Source organism: Suricata suricatta, chromosome 13 (genome assembly GCF_006229205.1).
Source record: "Suricata suricatta isolate VVHF042 chromosome 13, meerkat_22Aug2017_6uvM2_HiC, whole genome shotgun sequence".
Taxonomy (NCBI): Eukaryota; Metazoa; Chordata; class Mammalia; order Carnivora; family Herpestidae; genus Suricata; species Suricata suricatta.
In genome coordinates this window covers 29,666,552-29,689,850 of record NC_043712.1, presented here as the reverse complement: position 1 = coordinate 29,689,850, position 23,299 = coordinate 29,666,552, and the positions used below count along the sequence as shown (strand labels likewise).

At 43.0% G+C, this 23,299-nt stretch overlaps 2 protein-coding genes across 3 annotated transcripts in view; one reads left to right on the top strand and one right to left on the bottom strand.

Annotated features, from left to right (window-relative positions):
• The window catches only part of TMEM246 (transmembrane protein 246), a 40,246-nt gene extending 28,353 nt beyond the window's left edge, over positions 1–11,893 (bottom strand). The window contains exons 1-2 of one of the 2 annotated variants that reach the window (XR_003902097.1): positions 11,846–11,893; positions 670–1,185 (exon numbers count right to left, since the gene is read on the bottom strand). The gene's annotated coding sequence lies outside the window, so the exon portion shown is untranslated. Of the gene's footprint in view, positions 1–669; positions 1,186–11,845 lie in introns of those variants that run through there. The other variant, XM_029920917.1, reaches the window with a different exon arrangement.
• A 3,146-nt stretch (positions 11,894–15,039) lies between these two features.
• Positions 15,040–23,299, top strand: part of RNF20 (ring finger protein 20) — a 23,480-nt gene continuing 15,220 nt past the window's right edge. Inside the window, exons 1-5 of the mRNA XM_029919647.1 lie at positions 15,040–15,162; positions 16,212–16,366; positions 21,874–22,041; positions 22,157–22,304; positions 22,458–22,675. Of these exons, the coding sequence (XP_029775507.1) occupies positions 16,238–16,366; positions 21,874–22,041; positions 22,157–22,304; positions 22,458–22,675 (663 nt within the window). The 5' untranslated portion in view covers positions 15,040–15,162; positions 16,212–16,237. The remainder of the gene's footprint in view (positions 15,163–16,211; positions 16,367–21,873; positions 22,042–22,156; positions 22,305–22,457; positions 22,676–23,299) is intronic.

Below are 23,299 nucleotides of genomic sequence, written 5' to 3'. Positions count from 1 at the left end.
CTCTGTATTGGGGATTTGCTTGCTGGTCTGTGCCTCTTAGAGACAGTTTGCATCCCCTAGTGAGCTTCCCTCACCTGATTGTATTAAGACTCTGCTGTAGTGCTGACAGTTTATAGTCCTCTCATAGTTTTGTCAAGTTCCTGGCTTGGTAGCAACCCCACAGTCGTTCTAAATATAGGTTGTACCTGATATATTTTCTGTTATAAAGTTTACTTATTTTATTTTATTTTTTAAATGTTTATTTATTTTTGAGAGGGAGCGCGAGCAGGGCAGGGCAGAGGGAGAGGGAGACAGAATCGCAGGCCCCAGGCTCTGAGCTGTCCGCACAGGGCCCGATGCGGGGCTCCAGCTCATGAGCCATGAGGTCAGCCAAAGTCTGACATGTAACCAACTGAGCCACCCAAGCATCCCAAAGTTTACTTATTTAACAAGTAATTTATGCACGTGAAAAATTTACAAGTACAGTCAAGTAAAAAGAAAATCAAAATTTCCTGGAAGTAAAAAATCTAAGTCAAATTAAACAGTTAATAATATGTTTATGTGTTCCCATCTCTTCCTCTCCCTCTCAATCTGTGGGGTGTGTGTGTGTGTGTGTAACAGGACACTTTTGGCTGTTTGAGGCCAGCAGCGACCTCACCGCAATTTCCCACCATCATGTATTTGGACTCATTGCAGTGCTGAGGCTTTTATTTTGGAACTAGAGGAGAACATTTGGGTCGGGGTCAGGGTGAACAGAGAAGGGAAATCAGAAGGGAACAGGATGGCATGTGTCTCATCCTCCCCGCTAACCTGGGAACAGACCCTGATTAGTCAGAAATAGAACAGACTGTAGTGAAGTGAGGTCACCGCCATTTCCCCCATCGCTTTTCACTAACGAGGGCACACAAACAACAACAACCGTAGTTGGGAACTCATTCCCCAAAATAACCAGAGGACACGCAGACTGGGACAACTCTCAGTAATAAGTAAACATTAAAAAAAATTTAAAGGAGTCTGCGAGGCAGGAATGAAAGTCGGACGCTGTGATGGTATTACTGAAACCAAGCGAAAGTTCTTCAAGGAGCGATTAATCAGTTGTATCAAAATGTTAAAGATGAGGACACAACATGGATTCACAAAAAGGCTGGAGTCCAGTGATGCTGAATACAGCAGTTTCTCAGTTGAGTGTTGGGGGCAGAAGCCAGACTGGAGAAAGTGAAAAAGCAAATAGAATAAAGGCAAAGTCAGTATAAGGGATGGGTGGGTGAGGAGGTAAGACCAACCGAATGTTGGAGAATGCAAAGCAGCTGGAGGAAGGGGAGAGTGGAGATGGGCTGGCTGTGGGTTCTGCTGTGGTTCCAACCGAGACACTGAGCTCCCCCCACTGCTGGCTTCCTCCACCAAGAACAACACTGGACGAAGCAAGAAATGGAGAAACCTCTGGGGTGGGCTGGGAGGCTGTCTTTACCGTGCATGTGGCAGGGGGAGTGAGGACTTTGAACTGGGGACAGGAGGTGGCCAGGCACCGTGGGGGAGGATACAGTAGGAAAAGAGCTGCGGGAATCCTGTCCTTGCTGCTCTCATTGCTTTGGGACAGTCTGGCCTGTGCCTCTTCCTGTGGGGACTCAGGGCTCCGGACCAGAGTCTTCTGTGTGTCAGGAGTTGAGGAGATAGATGGGATTCAGTCCCTCCAGGGAATTACTTTCCCACCTTCCTCTTCCCAACTCCAGGACCGGTGAGCAACACTTTTGGAAGTATCTCTCCCGAATACTCTTCACCCGAGGAGGAAAAGTTGGAGCTTTGACCTGAGAAATTATTTTGAAAAGTGAATGTGATTCGCTCAGACGTTTCTGGTACCTAGGCTCTCCGCTCATTCAGCTCATTCACCATAACCGGAAGCTGACATGAGGACCGGCCTTCTCCCCCGTATGTTGCCGGATCCATACCCAGTGGAAAATAAGCTCACCGGACAAAATAACATGACATTGGGAAGAATAACTATCAGAAGAAAGACAGGGGCACCTGGGTGGCCCAGGTCATGATCTCAGGGTTTGTGAGTTCGAGCCCCATATCAGGCTCTCTGCTGCCAGCGCAGATCCTCTGATCCTCTATCTCTGCTCCTCTTCCACTCGCTCTTTCTCAAAAATAAATTAAACATAAAAAGAAAACCACACCAAAAAACAAACAAAGACAATATGCTGGATTATAAATTCTATCACAGATAACAGAGAAAATAGACTTGTAATTTTAAAGTAGCTAAAATAAACATACTAAAGGATCTAACAGAAGATGTTAATAATATCAAAGAAGAACAAGAAAATGTAAATAAACAAAAATGGAATTAAGGAGAAATATTAGGTATGAAATATAGGTGAAATAGAATGGATAAGGCTGAAGAACAGCAGATTGAAGAGTTTTTACAGAAAGAAATAAGAAAGGACAATATAAAAGAAAGGCTGAAAGATATAGAGGTTAGAAGTAAGAATTCCGGAAAGACAGAAGGGGAAAAAACAACAGAGGAGAAAATATTAAAAAAATAAAAGATAAAAATTTGAAATTAAAGAGACAAATGGATCTAATACAAAGGGACTAATATCAGGTTGCCATTAGATTTTTGAATGGCAATCATGGAAGCAATGAGACAATGGAATAGGATTTCAAATGATTAAAGGAAGAAAACTTGGAATCCAGAATTTTATATCCAGTGCACTGTTGTTCAGTTCTGGGCATGACAAAACTGTTCTCAAGTATAGGCAGTACTCACTTTGCACAGAAGTGCAGGACTAGAAGAACATTTGTGCAAACTGAAGCCACACAGAACCAATTTATTTTAATGCTATTTATTTATTTTTGAGAGACAGAGAGAGACAGTGCGAGCAGGGGAGGGTAAGAGAGAGGGAGACACAGAATCCGAAACAGGCTCCAGGCTCTGAGCTAGCTGTCAGCACAGAGCCCGACTCGGGGCTCGAACTCACGAACCGTGAGATCTGACCTGAGCCGAAGCCGGACGCTTAACCGACTGAACCACCCAGGTGTCCCAGAACCAATTTAATAATTGGAAAATTTGTGATTGTTTCAAGACCTTAAACATTTTTGCCAAAAGTTTAAAAACTGTCTTACTGTTGGTTGTAAATGTATGGGAAAATGAAAAACATAGTCAAATTAATATTTATTTAGTGCACTGTAATTTAAATCTTAGAAACATTGAGAATTAGATGTTTTATGTCTTTGTAAAGAAAGTCTCAGAAGTAGTTTCACTAGTGTTTACCTTTTCTTTTCTTCCTAAAGATTGTGACATATTATGAATCGTTCCCCAATAAAGGAGTTAATTTATCTTCAATTGTCTATCGGCTACTTTCCACTTTGAGATTTTCTTTCTTTGAATAAATTCTTGATGGTGTTGCCTTTGAAGAAGGTTTTCCTCATCAATAAATAATATGTGAGGATCATCATAACCTGAAGGTCCTGATTTCCCCCTTGAAATGCTGACTCTGACCTTAAACAAAACTTCAGGTTTCTTCCTGTCCTCAGATCATGATGGTGCAGCTTCCTAGCAAGGTAACCACAATCGTGTGTATGCAATGAAATGGAATGTAAGCTTCCAGTCACCAATCACAACAGAAAACAATGTACTCATTAATTCGTGCTCCATAAACTGAGCTATAACTCCTGAGAGCTGAACTTTTTAACTACCTCCCATTTGGAAGTCACCCCGTTCTGGAACAACCTGTTTCTTTCTTTTTTTTTTTTTCCATAATATTTTATTGTCAAATTGTTTTCCATAAGGAACAACCTGTTTCTTACTCAATAAAATATTCATATTAAGTCAAGCTCTATGAATTTTCTTTTGGCAGAGACAATGAATGGGATGGAGGACACTCTATGGTTTAGTGTAAACTATTGTTGAGGTCCTTGTTTTGTTTGGGGAGGCTTGGTGTTTAGACTAATGACTGCTGTGAGCAATATTTTCTTGGGACTCATCTCTGACTTTCCCTGAAGCTGTTAATTAATAAAATGAGGAGGCTGTTTGACTGATGTGGCTTGAATTCTGTGGTGGCCTACTTACGCAAGCTCAAGTTTAAGCCTGTAAATGCCTCAAGCTTGCAGAAATCCAAAAGCTAAGGGCAACCAATGACCAATAGCCAACTAGGCTTTAAACTACAGCCAATCAGTAATTTCCTTACGTTGCTACTCCTTTTCCCTATAGAACTCTCTCTGCGAGCTCCTCTTGTTAGAACACGCCTAACTGCTTGCAGTTTGGCACTGCCTGAGTGGAGTAGATTTTTGCTCAAATAAACTCTTACAGTTTTTAGTATGCCTCCGTTTCTTTTAAGTAAGCTTAAGCCAGACTCTGTTCAGCTTTTTGGTCATAAGAGGTGAGGATGTCTTTGAACAATGGCAGCAATGCTCTTCTCTTTTAATAGCTAGGTCTATGCTTGCTCAGTCTACGTACTAAAACCTTTCCATGTTTATTTGTATGTAAATGGTTGATAAATAAAACATTTGATTTAGAAAATGGGGTGAATGGGAGATAATATGGAGATAGAAAGTGATATAAGTCCTAACCTGGTAGTACATTGGTTAAATGCTTCTTGCATCTTGGGGCACCTGGGTGGCCCAGTCAGTTAAGTGTCCGACTCTTGATTTAGGCTCAGGTCATGATCTCATGGTTTGTGAGTTCAAGCCCCGCATCGGGCTCTGTGCTGACAGTGCAGAGCCTGGTTGAGATTCTCTCCTTCTCTATCCGTCCCTACCCCAGTTGCACTCTTTCTCTCGAAATTAAATAAAAGTTTTTTTAAAAGTTTATCATATCTTATAATAATGGATACTACACACATACTCCTATAATCTGCTTGTTCCATTCAGCAACACATTGAAAGCTTATTTCATGTTAAGAAATATGGCTGTAGATCACAGTTTTAATGGCTATATAGAACTTATATTATGGACAGAGCATAATGTATTTGGATTGATTCTAAAATTTTTAAATTTCAAATAATGCTGTGATAAACACTTTGTATAATCATATTTAAACAATTATTTGCTTTTATTTTCTTTAGCATACATCATTACAATTATGTATTCTAATTATTGGATCATTGGGTAGGACTTCTATTTTAAACTTTTAATGGAAATTGACAGACTGAGTGGCCATCATTAAAAAAAACTGGACAGTCTTCACAAGAATAAAAAAATACAAAACGAGATGTTCAGTATTTCAGGTGTTTTAGCATTTAGTAGAGGCTTGAAACCACGCATCTCTGCTGTGATGCTACATACTGAGGCCATCTATCAAATAACCTGATCAAATTAGGTTTGGTGATCACTCAGGTGTAAATGTCTACACACATGATTATTAGCCTAATAAAAATAAACACAAGGTAAAGAAGGGTCCTCTTAGAGGGAACTCATCTTTAAGATTAACTGACCATTTGAAATGTCAGCGCAGTGTCAAAGTGTGCTCCACGGCTTGCACGTGTTCAAGTAACAGTATCTTTATCACTATTCTTTTGAAATGCCTATTACCCTGGCCTCCAGTTACTTTTAAAGACTTATTCAATTACAGGCTGCACATAAATCCAGCTTCTAGCCTGGTACATAAATTAGAATTTGAGGTTTTAGTTCAATAAAACATCATGATTTAATCCATTTTGAAGGGTAAATGTTACTAGCCAGGACTATGCTTGGGAGGAATAGTAGGGAAGGGATGTCACCTGAACTCTTTCCCTTCTGCTCCAAATAAGATCATGTGTCTCTTGCTCTCTGAATCTCTTCAACAGAAAATAATACCACCATCCTCAGTAAAGATCAAGCTAGCTTCAAATTCTGAGAGCTACCTCTGAGAAGTAACACATCAACCTAAATTCACAGTAGTAGTCAGTGTGTGTGTGTGTGTGTGTGTGTGTGTGTGTGTGTGTGTGTGTGTTTAAGGTCAGAGTGTTTCCTGAGGCTCTGAGAGGGAGGGAGGGGGAGCTGGCAGATGCCAGAAGTGCCAGCAAGGGACGCAGTGGATGTAGGCCGGGAGGACATTACTGGAGCTGAGATGCTGGGGGCAGTCTCTGTTGACTTCACAACTGTAGGAAACTCACTGTGCTAGTCATCAGTGTACCACTGATCCCTCAGACACTAGAAATTCATAGCTGAACGTATTGAAATGAATGTAACATCTTAATACATGTAATTTGTTAGAGTCAATGAAGGTTTAAATCGATACACTATGTCAGTAATATCAATATCAATTCTTCTTTATTGATCTCAGGATTATTTAAATGTTAGGGAATGAAAAAGACTAGATATGAGTAATAAGCATGAGCCACACAAGAGGGCACATACACAATTGATACATAGTATTTTTCAAGCTTAAATAATGTACAGGCCCCTCTCTAAAGGCAAACAAATTTCTAATGGACCACCTAGTGGTTACATAAATTATTTTTATTATAAGGTAAGCTAAAACATGTATAATCATAAATGTGGTATAAATGCCTGTGTTTATATAGCTATACAAATCAAAACATATTTACAAGTTAAATATAAAGAATATCAAATAAGCTTCACATGAACAATATTTGACATGAAGCTTGATGTTGTTTTGCAGAAATTAAGGCCATACTTGCACGTGAACATGGTGTGATATAGATTCTTTGAAGTTCAGTGACCCAGCCCACCTCTCTTAACTGCCCATTGGGAAAGATGCCTGATCTCTATTCATGTGGATTCTCTTGAGACTTCTAGAAACTCCAAGCATGAGGGAGAATGTGCCTGGAACCCTGACTGTCCAAATTTGTGCTCCAGGGAGATGAATTGGAAAAACATAATTAACATGGCTTGGATAATGATTGTGTGTGTGTGTGTGTGTGTGTGTGTGTGTGTGTGTGAACATTTAAGTTTTACTTCTCTTAGCAAATTTCAATTATACAATATAGTTTCATTTTTAAAAATGAAAATGAAAGCATACTATTCATAATGTCATGGTGTTCGTGTCAGCGCTATACATTTAGATACATTTTCCGTTGGAAGTTGTTCCATAACTTAAGCCACCTCTTCTTTTTTTTTAAATTTTTTTAATGTTTTTTACTTATTTTTGAGAGACAGAGAGAGACAGCATGATGAAAGGAGGGTCAGAGAGAGAGGGAGACACAGAATCCGAAGCAAGGTGCAGGCTCTGAGCTAGCGGTCAGCACAGAGACCTATGCAGGACTTGAACCCACGAACCGTGAGATCATGACCTGAGATGAAGCCGGACACTCAACTGACTGAACCCCCAAGTGCCCCAAGCCACCTCTTCTTGACAGGTGCCATTAATATTAAAATAATACATCTAATCCTGCTTGTTTTGATTCCAGATTCACTAAGTAGCCTTTTGATTATTTATAAATGTGGTTTCATGTGCAGACCAGCTACAAGGAATATAAATGGCTGGTCTTCGTTGTAATAATTAACAAATGGGTATTGTGGTTATAACATTGCATATAAATTTGGATAATGAGTGTTTTCTTTAGGGCCTGATCACCTGTGGGAATTCCTAAAACTGTAATCAGTGTTGTGTATTTGCCCCAGAGTAGGAAATAAGGGGACTTTGTCTGTATAATACCACTAGGGGAGGAAGGTTTATACTGGTCAGCCAGGCTTCCCTAGGTGAGGCCTCCTTCTTGTATTGTGTTTCAAATTGTAACACTATTTTCATTGTCGGAGCTGATGGGTTTGAGCAACAAGAGTGGGGACATTATTTGGAGACACAGATATGATTTAGATGGATGACCCAGATGGGTCAGTCAACTGTTAACTTCTGAAAGACATGATTGCAAGATGCTATTCCACAACCATCAGGAAGCTTTGAAAAACATAAACGTTTATTTCTTCCAGAACATGGAAATTACACAGCATCCCTGAAGCCACACAATGAACTTGGAGCGGGGGTGGGGGGTGGGGTGGCAGAGTGGGGGGGAATGGGGGAGGTGGGGGGTCAGGGGGAGTGATGGATAGGTGAACGGGCAAAAGCCCCAAGGGCTGCGGGGGCGCGGGGGGGGGCAGTTTCTGCTTTTATTGGGGTGGAGAATAGGGGCCTAGGGTTTCTTGGACTCACTGTTTAAAAAAATTTTTTTTTAATGTTTTTAATTTATTTTTGAGAGAGTGAGCAGAGGAAGGTCAGAGAGAGAGGGAGACTCAGAATCTGAAGCAGGCTCCAGGCTCTGAGCTAGCTGTCAGCACAGAGCCCAACGCGGGGCTGGAACCCATGAACTGTGAGATCATGACCTGAGCCGAACCCAGGCGCTTAACTGACTGAGCCACCCAGGCATCCCTCTTGGACTCACTGTTGATGAATCTAAGTGTAAGAGTGAGAATTTAAAGCCATGGCAGAGAAAAAACAAAATAAAACAAAACAGTGGCCTAAGTGGTCAGTTATCAAACCCATCAAGATCTCTAAAACAAAGGGGCCTGGAAGGTGAGGGAGTGATTTGGCTCTTTATCTAATCTTGTGGCTGATGCTGTGTTTATGTGAGAGGGTACTTTTTGAGGTGAGGCTTCAGCATTCAAAGCTTAAATCAGGTACTTGCATCACAAAAAGAAAAGAGAACTGTCAGTGTTTACCCTCCTATATTCTGGAAAGGGAGCAAGAAAACTATCATTATTTGCAGATGTTACCATTGTTTCCCCCTCCTCTCCTCTCATATCCAAAAGACTCAACAAGGATTATTCTAGGATAATATGGCAAATGCAGAAAAATATATAACTGTCCTATTAACACTTATAAACAATTGGAAAATATAATGTAAAAGGTCTTCTTTTTTTAATGTTTATTATTTATTTTGAGAAAGAGAGAGACAGAGCACAAACAGGTGAGGGGCAAGGAGAGAGGGAGACACAGAATCTGAAGAAGACTCCAGGCTTTGAGCTGTCAGCACAGAGCCCAACATAGGGCTCGAACTCACGAACCGGAAGATCATGACCTGAGCCAAAGTTGGACACTTAGCCGAGGGAGCCACCAAGGCGCCCCTAATATGTCTTATTCTTGAAAGCAAAAAAAACTAGGGACTATCTAGATATAAATCTGATAAGTGACATGAAAGATTTACAAGAAGAAAACCATGAAACTGTATTAAAACATAAAGGAAGACTTGACAAAACGGAGAGGTATGGCGTGTTTCTGGTCGGGAACACTACATACGAGACAGTTTCCCTTCTCCCGAAATTATTCTATAAATAGAATGCACTATACAAAATCTCAATGAAATTTTGTGAAGTTTGGAGATTATTTCGATTCCCTGCTCCTTCCATCAGCCTCATCTCCAAACACTGTCACATTATGATAGGAAAATATAGGACAAAATAGGGAGAGGGAAAGGACCTGAGGTCCCCGGGTGTGGAAAAACACTATTTTGGAACAATGCTGGGAGTATCTGACCACAGCAACATCCCTTAGGCTTAAGATTCCTCTTAAGAATGTAACAGATATCACCTACTACCCCTCAGGTTTCCCTCAGGAATTTGACAAAAGACCGAAGAATGGCCTTAGACCACCCCTCAAACAATGGAAAGGAGCCAAGCAGGAATGGACAACCCCGAGTTATCTAGCCAATAAGGGTAGAGCCTGAGAAGGAGCAAGGGGGAAACGAAAGGGGGGGGGAGCACCAAAACCTTATAAAACCAGAACCTGATCTATAGTTTTCATTCACTTTTGAATGTCCCCTCTCTGTAAAGAGCACTTTCCTACTATTCTTCCTTTCTAATCTTATATTCTAATGAACTTTTGCCTACTGTTCATTTTGTGTCTACCTCTTCATTCTTCAAAGTGGAGAGACAACAAATCCCAGGTATTGTGGTAAAAAATCCTACGGGGCACCTGGGTGGCTCAGTTGGTTAAGCCTCCGACTTTGGCTCAGGTCAGATCTCACGTTTGTGGGTTTGAGCCCCGTGTCAGGCTCTGTGCTGACAGCTAGCTCAGAGCCTGGAGCCTGTTTCAGATTCTGCGTCTCCCTCTTTCTCTGACCCTCCCCCTCTCATGCTCTGTCTCTTCTGTATCAAAAATAAATAAAGCATTAAAAAAATTTAAAAAAATCCTGCAATGACATTGGGTTGGGGGTCACGTGAGTTTTGGGGGGACATAATTCAGTCCATAGCACTGGGTTGTTAAAAGTGTTGGAGATAAAAAAAAAACAATAAATAAATAAAAGGGGAGACTGAGTGGCTCAGTCAGTTGAGCATCTGAATCTTGATTTTGGTTCAGGTCATGACCTTGCGGTTCATGGGATTGACTCTAGGCTCTGAGCTGCCTAGAATCCTGTTTGGGATTCTTTCTCTGCCTCTCTCTGCACCTTCCCTGTTAATGCTCTCTTTCTCATGCTCACAAAATAAATAAATAAACTAAAAAAAAAAAGTGTTGGGTAATGGACATTTCTTCCATCCTCCTATCTGCCAAGAGTATAAACAGCCCGTAACTTGGGAGTAAAATGCAATAATCTCTTAGTAAATCACCATCTGAGGGATCAAGAGTGCTTGTGTGCTCAGAATAGGACCACCTTTCGGCAAGACTCCACATCCATTTGCAAGAGTCAGGTGGGAACCCAGACCTCTGTGTCTCTTAGTAAGACTCCAAAGTGACATTGGGGCACCTGGGTGGTTCAGACAATTGAGTGGCCGACTTCGGCTCAGGTCATGATCTCACAGTTCACGAGTTTGAGCCCCTCGTCAGGCTCTGTGCTGACAGCTCAGAGTTGGAGCCTGCTTCAGATTCTGTGTGTCTCTCTTTCTGTCCCTTCCTCACTTGCACTCTCTCTGTCAAAAATAAATAAACATTAAAAAAAAAAAAGACTCCAAAGTGACATTCTTTGAACTCATAGTTTTGGGACCTCCGGCACTGGTCATCCAGTGGATGGTGTGGTGTGCTGTCGACATAATAGAGATCAAAATTATAAAAATATTAGTAACCTAAACATAGAATGGCACATGGCATAAACATGTAAAAGACCAATTCTGTGACTGTAACAGACACAGGGAAGCTCTTTAGGAGAGTATTAAGTGAAGGGTAGCTTCTCTGACAATTTGTGACTTTATCAGCTCTCATGCTTGCTGGCTCGTTGGACCAAAGCCAAAAGCACAATCTGAAGAAATCATAAAAAAAAGGGCAAAACATAGTGGATTCAGTGATCTGGGGAGAAGGAGGAGGCAGGGGTGTGGGGAAGAAGACATGGCGATGGTGAATGTCTATGAGGGAGGGAAGCTAAGGACCAGAGGAGGGGACTCCTTTCTGCAGAATGCCCTCAGGCAGGCAGGGCTGGATATCCTCACGGGGAGCAGGGACCCTCAAATGTGTCCCCAAAGGAGACACAGTTAACAAAAGTAAGAACTTGCATTTCCAGAGAGTTTTCCTCTGGAGATTCTGATTCCTCTAAGCAGAGGCTAAGGAAGCTATACGTTTATATTTAAAAAGTGATGTCGTGCTAGATAAAATACAACTTGACTAAAAGTAAGGATAAGTTAAGGAATTATGTTTAGCACACAGATAGCCCAAACTAGAGTCCACAGAATATTTGAATGCTTTGAGATAAAACAATAATCTTATAGCAGGGCATTTGCAAGGAACATAGACAAAATGGAAAATAAAAAATCCAAAGCATCTTAACTTTGTTCTTTAGGAGAGCATTAAGCTCACCCTACATAGTTGGCCAGGTTTCTAAGAGTTAAGTTGAAGATGTGACCAAAGAGTACTACAGTAGGGTACTTGGCAATGAAGCTTTAGGAGAGAAATGAGGGATGAAATCATGTTGCCTGCTGCCACCTCGTGGCGGAACTGTGTAGCTAACAAAGAAAGGTCACTGGACAGAGTAACAAATGCTGGTCTACTATTTATGAGGGCCAAACTTACTTTTCTAGGACTATTCTCTTCTCTCTCGTTTAAGATGTTGATCAGGAGGCTGCTGGTTAGAAATAGGGAATATGTTATATGAGAGAGGGCTCTGCCAGCCTCCCCTTTATCTATTCTTTAGGGTGAGGCTACCTCTTTGAATCAGGACAGATGTAAAGTGAAAAGTCTCATTCTCAGGGTGTCAGATGGCTGACACGGACTTTCAGGAAAGATGGTTCTCACCACAAGCTGGAGAATATGGTTATCTACACGATGAGAATTGAAAGGTTCTATAATGATGTGCTCCCTTCTCAATTTTTCTCTGAAGTGTGGGTTGACGTGAGGAGCGTCCTCACCATTTCCCTGAGATTCTCTTAGTTCTTCTCACCTCTGTGAGCTGGTTGGCAAGAAGGCTCCAGCAGTTTCAGTTCTCACACAAAAAATTCAGAAGTAAAATGCTTTGGTTGTACTATTGCAAGCAATTAAGCTGTTAAGCCTAGGACTGTGCTTGGGGAATGAGACTATTAAGACAGTCTTTTGAGATGAAAGTGAAGTTACGTCTCTCTAAGACATAGGAGACGAAGGGGGATAAATGGATAGTTGGATAAAAAATCCTGCTTTCTGTTAAGAAAGTGAGGGGAGGGGGGGATGGATGCTGGGTAGGCAACCACCAATGTTCAGTTACAATCAGTGACTGATTTGTCATAGTACAGCACACAGGTGATGATACGCAAATGGAACTCGACTAGTGTGGCGGGAATAGGTATTAGTGAGGATTACAGTAAACAGAAATAAAAGAGGAAGCACTACTCAGCTCTAGGCAATGTCACCATGCAAGAATATAAGAATATATGAACACGCTAGAGTTTCAACATTTTCAAGAGAAGTTGGGAATCTGCATTTTTTATGTCAAATATCCTATTTTAAATGTTAAATCTTGTGTTTAACCACAAAGGGTGGACAATACTGTCCAAAATAAACAAAGCTTACCTGTTGACTAAATACATTGGACTAAATACTTCTGGCTAGAAGAACCAGTGCTTGCTATTTAGTGGGTCTGTCAATGCAAGGCTGCCGATGGAAGGGCAGCCAAAGGAGGGAGATCAGAGAATTAGTATCATTATCTTGTACAATTCATTTCAGCAGGTGGGTCTGATGCCAGTAGGCTGGGTCTGGGGCCCCAGAGGGGTCCCGCAGGACCAGCCAGGAGGATCCTTGGTTTCTGAAATCACACTCTGAGCCAGCAGGGGGTGAAAGCAGAGTTTATGAGGATATAAAGAGAGCAGAAACAGATGGAGTATCTGTGTAGGAGATTCTAGGAAACTCAGAAAGGAAACGAGCATGAATCTTGTCTTTGGGGTCTGGGGGTTTTATTGGGGATTATTTATGGTCTGGGGTATGTGTCCTTTGGTGGTAGAGTCCCTCCCTAAGGAATGTTCTTAGAACAAAGTAAGGCAACATGGCCAAATCAACTCCTACACAGGCATGCAGAGCTCTGACATGACTCTGTACCTTGGGCTATGTCCAATCAGACTATAAGTCACCACATATGGGAGACAAAGAAGTAGAAATGGCATAAAAGGCTACACCCGCTGCATTTGGGGCTCAGTTGTTCAGGTACAGACCCACTGAGCCCGTGCCGGCACAACGAATAAAGTTGCTTCCTGGACAGAAAAGCCTACGGGTCCCCTGTCTCTGTGAGAGAATCCTACTACACTCTCAGGCATCCAGGAACTGGTTAGAACAAGACGAGGTCCCAGATGTTACTCCTTGGAGCTAGGGGGTCTTGGTGTTAGACGTCTAGCTCTGGGGGTCTGGAATACACACATCATAGCTTCTTCCAGTCATTCTCACTCGGCCCTTCCTTAGATGCTCTCTATACTAGAGAAATCCTGAACTCCCCGTCCCTTACAAGGAGTAGGTATGCTATTTGCATTACAAAGCATATGTAAAATGGGGTGAGATGCAGGTCCTAGGAAGAATAGAAGCAGAAAATGAGCAAAAAGCAGATTTGTATGGAGTCCTTTAGGTTCCCTATCTCAGGTCCCCAAACAGTCCTGAGGCTTCTGTGTCACCTAACGAAATTTGAATTCTATTGGAGCCAGTTACTCCTTTCCTGGCCAGGCAAACTATTCTAAGAACCACTTTCTCACTTGCACAGGTAAAACCCAGTGGATCCAGGGACCAAGTCTTCATATGACTAGAAATCCAGCATGGACTAAGCTTCTTCCAAAGCTGCCTAAATTCCACTGGGTCTTTCCCCCTTCCTTTCTTATTTTTTTTGGATACAGCAATCATTCTTGCATCTCTGGATCCTTATCTGATGTCATTAGGTAGTTTTTCGTAGTTATGTGAGACATGCAGCTTTTTATTGATAAGTTAGATTGATTACTTTTCTATCATTAAAACATAGGCATTTAGTTTAATTGAATGAGAAATAGTTTGTTATTGACTAAAAATCGATGTCTAATTAGCTTATAATAGACTAATGTTGAGATCAGAAACTACTTATTGATTTATGTTTCTTATCTTTTCTCTGGTCAATGTCTTGTTCCAAAGAAACAAAAAAGCAGCAGTTAACCCTGTTTGCACCTCAGAATCTCGGGGGTGGAAGAGGGATAGAGGAACGCTTTAAAAAATGCCCATGCCAGCCCCTAACCTAGAGGGACCAAAGTCCCCAAGTGATTCTGTGTAGGCAGGGATGTATATAATTCCCTCTAAGAAAAACTACAAGCTCCGAAACCAGTCAAATATTTTGGGTTTTCTCCGGAACCCTTCCTTTCAGCACTAACGGGCCCCGAGTAACGTTTACCTGAGGTGCCGGTGGCTAATTCATTAGCCAGGAGATTGACGGGACCATCAGCCAATCGACGGTCTGAACGAGTCTCGACAGCACCAGTTAGAGGCCACAGAGCAAGGCACTTTGTTTCAGTAGAAAAACTACATCGTAGTAAGAGAGGCCAACAAGGCGAAAAAGTCAGGGACACTTGCGCCAGCGATAGTGCGGAGAGCGAGCTGGGGGAGGTTTGTGGAGGGCAGCGTACACCGGGAGGTCCCTCCCCCGCTACCCCCCCCTCCCCGGCTTCGCGTTGCTAGAGAGACGGCTCTTACTTCCGGGCGCTCGGCGCACTCGCGGTGCGTCACGTCCGCCCGGCCGAGTTGAAGCGACTTCCTCTTTTCTTGCCCTTTTTCCTCTACCTGGCCCCGCCCCCCGGAAGCTTTTCTGGGTCCTCGCCTGCGGGTCAGGGGTGAGAAGTGGGCTGCAGAACGGACCTTGGTGAATAACTGCCCTGAGTTCACCAAGTTGCTCCCCGGCGCAGCGAGTTGGAAGAACCCAGGTGAGATCTCCGCTAAGGGCGCTGTGGGGCTGTGCGGGCCCTCGGGAATCTCCACCGTCTCCGGTTATGGGGTTTCCGTCTCCTGGGCCTGCAATTGGGCGCGCGGGAGGCTGGGGTCCTTGTCTTGCTCTTCAGTCTCCTGTCTCTCCAGGTGAGGTCCACCGATACCCGTTTTGCTGGAGTTTGAATTGCAAGCAGAGTAGTGTGTGGTCTCGGTGATGGCAGGGCTGCTTTCTAAAGTAGCAAAGTGCCTTGGCATCCGTTTCTCCTCCGTTGGGCTCTGAAATCCTTGAGGCAGTTTAGGTAGACAGAATATTTGTTCGTCTCCACTGTACATATAAGGAAACTGAAGCTCGTGGAGAATTCCTTCAGGGCAACACAAGGCTCCCTAATGGGTAGAATTGCGATTCATACTCAGATTCTTTAGGGTTGCACAAAATCACGAAGAGAACATTTGGAAATAGGAGAGAAACAATAATAAAAAAAAAAAAGGAGCTAGTATTTCTGAGTGAGTTCTTCGTGTCAGGTATTATGCTAAGTTCTTTCCATACTTACTAATTCCTTGTAAGGGGCACAGTATACATACTGTTATTCTTGGTTTAGGAAATTGGGTCTCAGAGATGATACATGATTTGTTCAATATTAATGACTTAGCAGAAATTTCCCAAGTGTCTTTCAGCTCTGTGATTCTTACAACACAATAGAATTAGTTCCTGTCCTAAGCAAACTATTTTCCTGATTCTGGTATTTCAGAAGGTGAGATTTATGACATTTTCCTCGGTCTTTTCATCCTTTGCCCATTGTCTTATTTCTCAGCATTCTATTTAGAAATAGGTAATTGTGTAAATTCAGCCTTGACTCTTACTCCACAATTAACTTTTTTCTTTCCAAGAGGAATTTGGGAATTATGTTGCTTGGTATGAAATAAATGGATTTAGGTTAAAAAGGCTGGCCAGAAAAATTGCTAGTTTTTACATTATAGTCTCTTTATTGTTACTCTTTTTGCATGTCTTACCTAGGTTTGTTTGTTTTTTCCCCCCACTCTCCAGGAACACTGCTATCATCTGGTGCCAGGATGTCCGGAATTGGAAATAAAAGAGCAGCTGGAGAGCCCGGCACATCCGTGCCTCCGGAGAAGAAGACAGCTGTTGAGGATTCAGGAACCACAGTGGAGACAATTAAGCTCGGGGGTGTCTCTTCAACGGTATGTGGAAACAGTGCTTTGAGAGTGTGCTTCTCTTTTCTCAGTTGTAACCTGAAAGTAAGAATTTATGGAAGCCTTCTGATGTAAGAGAAATTTATTTGAAAAGAAGAGGGGAAAAAAAGAGCCAGAAGTAGGTGAAGTGATGTGGTAGTCAGTTCTGAAAAGAAATATATTGACATTTGATGTTTATTTTCAGAGGTGTGCTTCTAATCTCTGGAGAGTGTGGTGCATGATGCTCATTGATTATAGGCATTTATCAGCGGGAAACTGTACATTCATTCTTCATTCACTGAAAAGTTCGGTGCTAGGTACTCAGAGGCAGTGTAGCAAAATCACAGAAGAGAGTGGTGAAGGATGAGAGTCTGAGGCCAGACTACATGGAATTGACTCAGTGTCACCACTTCCTAGCTGCATGGCTTTTGTTATCTTCTCTGTGCCTCTTCTCCTTGTCTGTAAAATGTAATTCTAGTACCCATCGCTTACGTTGTTGAGAGGATAAAATGGAAGAGTCTCTGTTAAGGGCTCAAACATTACCTCTACTTTGGTAACTACTCTCTCTCTCTATGAGCTATTCATAATTATTATTGGGCTAGATATTATGGATATAATGGTGAATAAAATAAGACACTGTCTTTGCTCTTAGGCAGTTGACCGTTTCAAATGACTGTTACACCAGAAGCTTATAGTAATGTTATATGTCCATTAGACATGGGAAGCTCACTGTAATAGTTTGGATCCAGATCAGGAGTCTATTCTGGAACTCAGCCAAGGGGGTATGGTGTTAAAATGCTTTACATTTGCATGGCTTATAAAATCACATCTCTTACTTTTTTGAATTCAGGCTCAGAATAGAGAGAATAATGGGAGCATTCAGAGTAAATTGTTGATGAAGTGTTATTTCTGAGTCTGTCAGCGATTCAGGTACTCCATACTGCTGCCAGGAGGTGATTTTGTCTAAGCACCGTCTCATGTCCTGCATCCCAAGGACATATGCTAATTCAATAAATCTAAATATTTGTTGTGCATCTGTCATTTGCCTCTGCTTTATCCTGAGGACAGCCGTTGGACTTCAGTTTGTAAGGTGGCAGGACAAGGGCCCAGAGTGTGCTAGTATTTACTAGTGGGATAGGTGCTTTTCATAGGGATAAATGGCCACATGCTCTAAGGGAAGTAGAGAGGATTCTTCTTAGTTTGGGCTTTATCCACGAGGCAGTGAGGAGTCACTAGAAGGTCTTAAGCAGGAGAGTAACATGCTCTGACTTAGGCTTGGAGAACAGATTGTGGAGGAGCAACGGCTATGAGTTCAGTTAGCAGAATTGTTCCCTTGTTGCTTCTCCTTCTTCTTCCCATTTCATCTCTCTAAGTGTGGGGAGCTAGGGCGTTTATCCACAGATTTCTGCCCCAATTGGATGAAGGTTGTAAAGGCAATAACTCTTCCTCTGCACTTCAAGGTTGCTGTAGTGAGCCAGCTGAGATTATGGAACAAAAAATGAAAAGACTCCAGGCGTGCTTTACCACGGAACCCTGCCTGTGTGAATGGAGCTGTCCACCAAGGCTGTGCTGAAATCTGGCAGTCTGACGGGACATGGCCTGGGGCACAAAAGTGTCCCACTGTAGGAGGCTGTTGCAGTAATTGTGCTGAGGGATCTTGGTGGCTTGGGTCACTGTAGAGATAGTGTTGACAGGCTTTGCAGATGGATTGGATGAAGTTTACAAGGTCCCAGAATTTTGGAAGTACAGACTGTCCACATACTGAGCTAGGGAATAGTATGAGAGGAGCATAGTTTTTGGGAAGCTGTGGAGGATGAATTAGGAGTTTGATTTTGGACATGCAAGTTTGGGATACTTAATAGACCTCTGAGCGGGTAAGTGGTTGGATACAGTAATCTGCAGTCTGGGGAGAGGTCTGAGCTAAAGCTGGGAGTCATCATTTTGTAGGAGGTATTTATTTATTTATTTATTTTAATGTTTATTTATTTTTGAGAGACAGAGACAAAGCATGAGCAGGGAAGAGGCAGAGTGCAAGAGGGAGACACAGAATCCGAAGCAGGCTTCAGACTCTGAGCTGTCGGCACAGAGCTTGACACAGGGCTCCAACTTACAAGTTGTGAGATCATGACCTGAGCTGAAGTCAGATGCTTAACCTTCTGAGCCACCCAGGTGCCCCGTGTAGGAGGTATTTAAATCCATGAGACTTGAGGCTCTGAGGGAGTGTAGATAAGGAAGAGGTCTGAGAACAGAGGCCTTTAACACTGTGATATTTTCATGTCAAGGAGATAAGAAGAGACTACCCAGAGAGACAGAAAATGAAGGAGGAGGAGAACAGGAGAGAGCGAGGGCCCAGGAGCCGGATGAAGAGAGAGTTTCAGGAAGGACTTACTCAGGTGCTGCTGATGGCTTGAGTACGGGCAGCGCTGGGTAAAGGTTGAACTGAGACGTTAGGTTTAGCAGTAGAAGGTTCTCGGAGCGTCATTGAGGATCTTGTTCGTGGAGTGATGGTGCTAGAAACCTGAATGCAGTGAGATTAAGAGAATAGGAGAGGAGAGGAATTAGGGAAAAGAGAACAGAGACAATGATTTGCAGGAGTATTGATGTAAAGCAAGACAAAGAAAATGGGGCATTAGCCAGAGGGAAATGTAGGGTTGAGGGAAGGTTGTTTTGTTTTGATTTTAATGTAGGAGCTAGTATGGCATTGAAATGATCGAATGATTGAAATGATTTGGTAGAGTGGATAAAGCTGATGGGTAGCCGAAAGAGGAGACAGTTGCTGGTGCGATTTCCACAAATAGGGGAGAGAGCATGTGATACAGTGCACACCAGGGGGTTTGGCCTAAACTAGGCTCAGGGGCAGTTGATCTGTAGCAGCAAAGAGTTCACATGTGGGTAGGTCGGTAGCTGCAGTTGTGGGAGATAGATGTGGACATTCTCTTCTGATTGCTTCTATTTTTTTTTTCAGTGAAATCAGAAGTGCCTCATCTGAGAGTGAGGATGGGGGAGGAAGTGTTGGAGGTTTGAAGAGACAGGAGAAGGTATGAAGTAGTCATCTTGAAGAGGGAACAGACTAGAGAGATGGAGTCCTGCGGCGCAGCACTGAGGACCCACTTGACTCTGATCATGAGTTTAAAATCAGCCCAGGCAGTGTGGTACTTTATGTTTTCTATTCAGGTTCGGCTGCATTAATGTAGGCCTGGAGTAGTGGAGAGTTGAATGTTGCCAGGGGTGGGGTTTTTACTAGGCAAGTGTGAGGAAGGAACAAGGAAGGAGAAGGTTATAGAAGGGCGTGATTATGACTGATCGTGGAATTTAATGTCAAAGGGAGTGAGGAAGTGAGAGGAGTGAAAGATGGGAAAGTTATAGGACCAATGGATTGTAGATTCTCGGGGAGGTGAACAATCGTGAGAGTCAGGAAGCTAGAGAGCATGAGCTGGAAAAGTAGGTGGTAATTGTGGAGAAGTTGAGCTTACAGAGAGCATACACATACAGATCAGACTAAGAAGAAGAGTAACTGCGAGTTTGGTGGCCAAGGGAGGTAGAAGACAAGATGACTGGAGGAGGGGAGGTAAATGACTTGATGATTTGAGATACGGAAGGATCATCTATATGGGAATTGAAGTCAGTAAGAACTATGACATGAGTAACATTGGGGAGTAATAATAAGCTAGGTGCTAAATCTTCAGGAAACGTGGGGAAGTGGGAGTGACCTGGGCATTTCTAGACAAGTGCAGCAAGGCAGGGTGGCAGGTGGTGCAGACCAGTGGCATGAGCTGCAGAGCTAGGAGGTCCTAGGGAGGCAGGTCGGGTAATGGCCCGGAAGTGACAGTGGGGAACAAGGCGGAGGCCTACCTGCCTCCAGGTGCAGAGCGGTGCTGCAGAAACCTGCAGGGAAACAGTTCTCATCCAGCGTTCAGTCAGAGCAAGGAGGGGAAAGGTGTGATCAGAGAAGAGGTTGAGGATTTCATTTATTAATAGTATTAATAAACTGGTATAGTTGGGAAACTTTTGGCTAATTTGGCATATCAAGACTGTTTTAACCAAAATAGAAGAAAGAAAATAGAAGCAAAACAAGAAATTGGTGTTCTCATAAACAGTTCTTACTTTTTAAGATATTCATTAATTCCCAGATAAGGTAAAAATGTAATCCTTTCCAATCCTGTTTCTTTGCTTGGAATCCTCAACCCTCACCCCCCACCTCCAGACCCCAACTTGTCCTAGGGAAGGAGCTCTGGAGAGAAATTAAAGATATTGAGAGGGGTGTGGGGTTTCTGATGGCTTAGTTTTGCAGAAGCAGAAGAGAATGGGATCCTAAGCACAAGTTGAGGTCAAAGTATGGAAAATAGTGGAGACAAGGGACCGACAAGGAAAACGGAGAGAATTTAAAATTCTGGGAGATCTATGGGGCACCATGGGTGCTCAGTTGGTTAGGTGACCGGCTTTGTCTCAGCTCATGATCTCACAGTTCGTGGGTTCGAGTGCCACATCATGCTCTGTGCTGACAGCTAGCTCAGAGCCTGGAGCCTGCTTCATACTCTGTGTCTCCCTCTCTTTCTGACCCTCCCCTGCTCGCACTCTCTCTCTCTGTCTCTCAAAAATAAATAAAAAACATTTAAAAAAATTTAAAATTTTGGGAGATCTAGATGAAGACCGGTATATAGGGATAAGGACATGAGGCACCTGGAAAGATAGGGTTTCATTTGAGGAATTGAAGATTTCAGTTGTGGCACAGTTCCAGATAATGACCGAAGTCCAAGATGTGGCTTTTGAAATGCGTGGCTGAAGCACAGGGAGTGAGATAGTCACCGGAGTTTAGGGATTCAGAATGCAGCCTGGATGCTAGAGGATTGGATGGTTTGTCCACACGTGTACACGTCCATGTGTGTATTGTGGTCACTGGACATACTGGCAGGGACGGGGACAGAGAAGGACCCAGGTGCCAAGGTCCTGAATGGGTGAGGGGCAGTGCCGATCCAGACAGAGCGTGATCTAGCTGCACAGCGGACCTCACAGTACTTGGTGGATATCCATGTGAAGAGAACGGTGAGGTGGGTGAGGTCCAAGTCCTGGCATATCAGTGTCATTCTTACTTCCTGTCGTCATCATAGACTCTTTCCTTTATTTCTTCTGTTTCTACTTCGTATCCAGTTATTTGTTGTGAGATTTAAAAAATGAATAGCTTTAGTCATAGGAACTAACTAAATAATACGGCCCAGTTGAGTTAGCAGTTGGTTTGCCTTGGGGCACCTGGGTGGCTCAGTCGGTTAGGCCTCCGACTTCGGCTCAGGTCAGATCTCACCTTCGTGTGTTCGAGCCCCTCGTCAGGCTCTGTGCTGACAGCTCAGAGCCTGGAGCCTGCTTCCAGCTCTGTGTCTCTTCTCTCTCTCTGCCCCTCCCCCTCTCATGCTCTGTCTCTCTCTGTATCAAAAATAAATAAAACATTAAAAAAATTAAAAAAAATAGTTGGTTTGCCTAATTTCTTTGTGGAGACTAATAAGATTGGTTTCATGGAGCAGGAGGAGCTAGACATTCGAACACTGCAAACCAAAAACCGCAAGCTGGCGGAGATGCTGGACCAACGGCAGGCCATTGAGGACGAGCTCCGTGAGCACATTGAGAAACTGGAACGCAGACAGGCCACGGACGATGCCTCACTGCTCATTGTCAACCGGTACTGGAGTCAGGTACTTGTTTCTTTACTCAGGTTTTCATCTGAGCATTTTCGTTTTCCTTTGCATTCTCTTCCTTTCCGAAGCTGTGCTCTGTTGGTTTTTCATGACTGTACCTCCCCTTCTGCAGTTTGATGAAAACATCCGTATCATCCTGAAACGTTACGACCTGGAGCAGGGTTTGGGAGATCTCCTCACGGAGAGAAAAGCCCTTGTTGTGCCGGAACCAGAACCAGACTCTGACAGCAATCAGGAACGGAAAGATGACCGAGAGAGAGGTGAGTGCTTGTGGTGGATTCTACCACTGCGTGCTCTGCGGGGTTTAAAGTAGGACTTGGCTTGTAGGCTTTCCATTTGAGGAAAAAGGATTTTGATATTTCACTTTCGTAATGTTGACGGCTTCTCCCCCCTACCCCCCGCCATGTCCTCAGGGGAAGGGCAAGAGCCAGCCTTCTCCTTCCTTGCTACCTTGGCCAGCAGTTCCAGCGAAGAAATGGAATCTCAGCTGCAGGAGCGTGTGGAGTCCTCCCGCCGGGCTGTGTCCCAGATTGTGACGGTCTATGATAAATTACAGGAAAAGGTGGAGCTCCTGTCACGGAAGCTGAACAGCGGAGGTGAGGCAAGAACCAGCAGACCGGGAACAGTGAGGGAGGAATGAGAGCTCAACTTTGCATGCTTCTCTGTAGTTTGCAAACTTATGTATTTCATTTTAATTAAATTCCTTGGAAACCAATCTCCAGTATTACCAGTAATATCAGTAATGCCATTGCTATGGCGCGTTAGTGTTTTACAAGTGTTTCATATTTTGAGCCATGTGACAGTCCTGTAAGAAACTGAGGAAAGCCTCATTTTGATACTTTCTATTAGTAAGACACTTTTATAAGTAGTAGAATTAATTTTATTGTTTAAGGAGTAACTCTGTTTCTGGATATTTGTGTATTGGGCATTGATTTATTACTGATAGTAACATTTTAAATATTGGTAATTCTATTTTTAAAATTTTTGTTTATTAAATATTTAACTTTAAATTTTTTTAATGTTTATTTTTGAGAGAGAGAAAGAGACACACACACAGAGTGCGAATAGGGGAGGGGCAGAAAGAGAAGGAGACACAGAATCTGAAGCAGGCTCCAGGCTCTGAGCTGTCAGCACAGAGCCCGACACGGTGCTTGAACTCATCGACCCTGAGATCATGACCTGAGCCAAAGTAAGACACTTAACCAACTGAGTCACCTAGGTGCTCCTAGATATTGAACTTACACCTCAAAGAGTT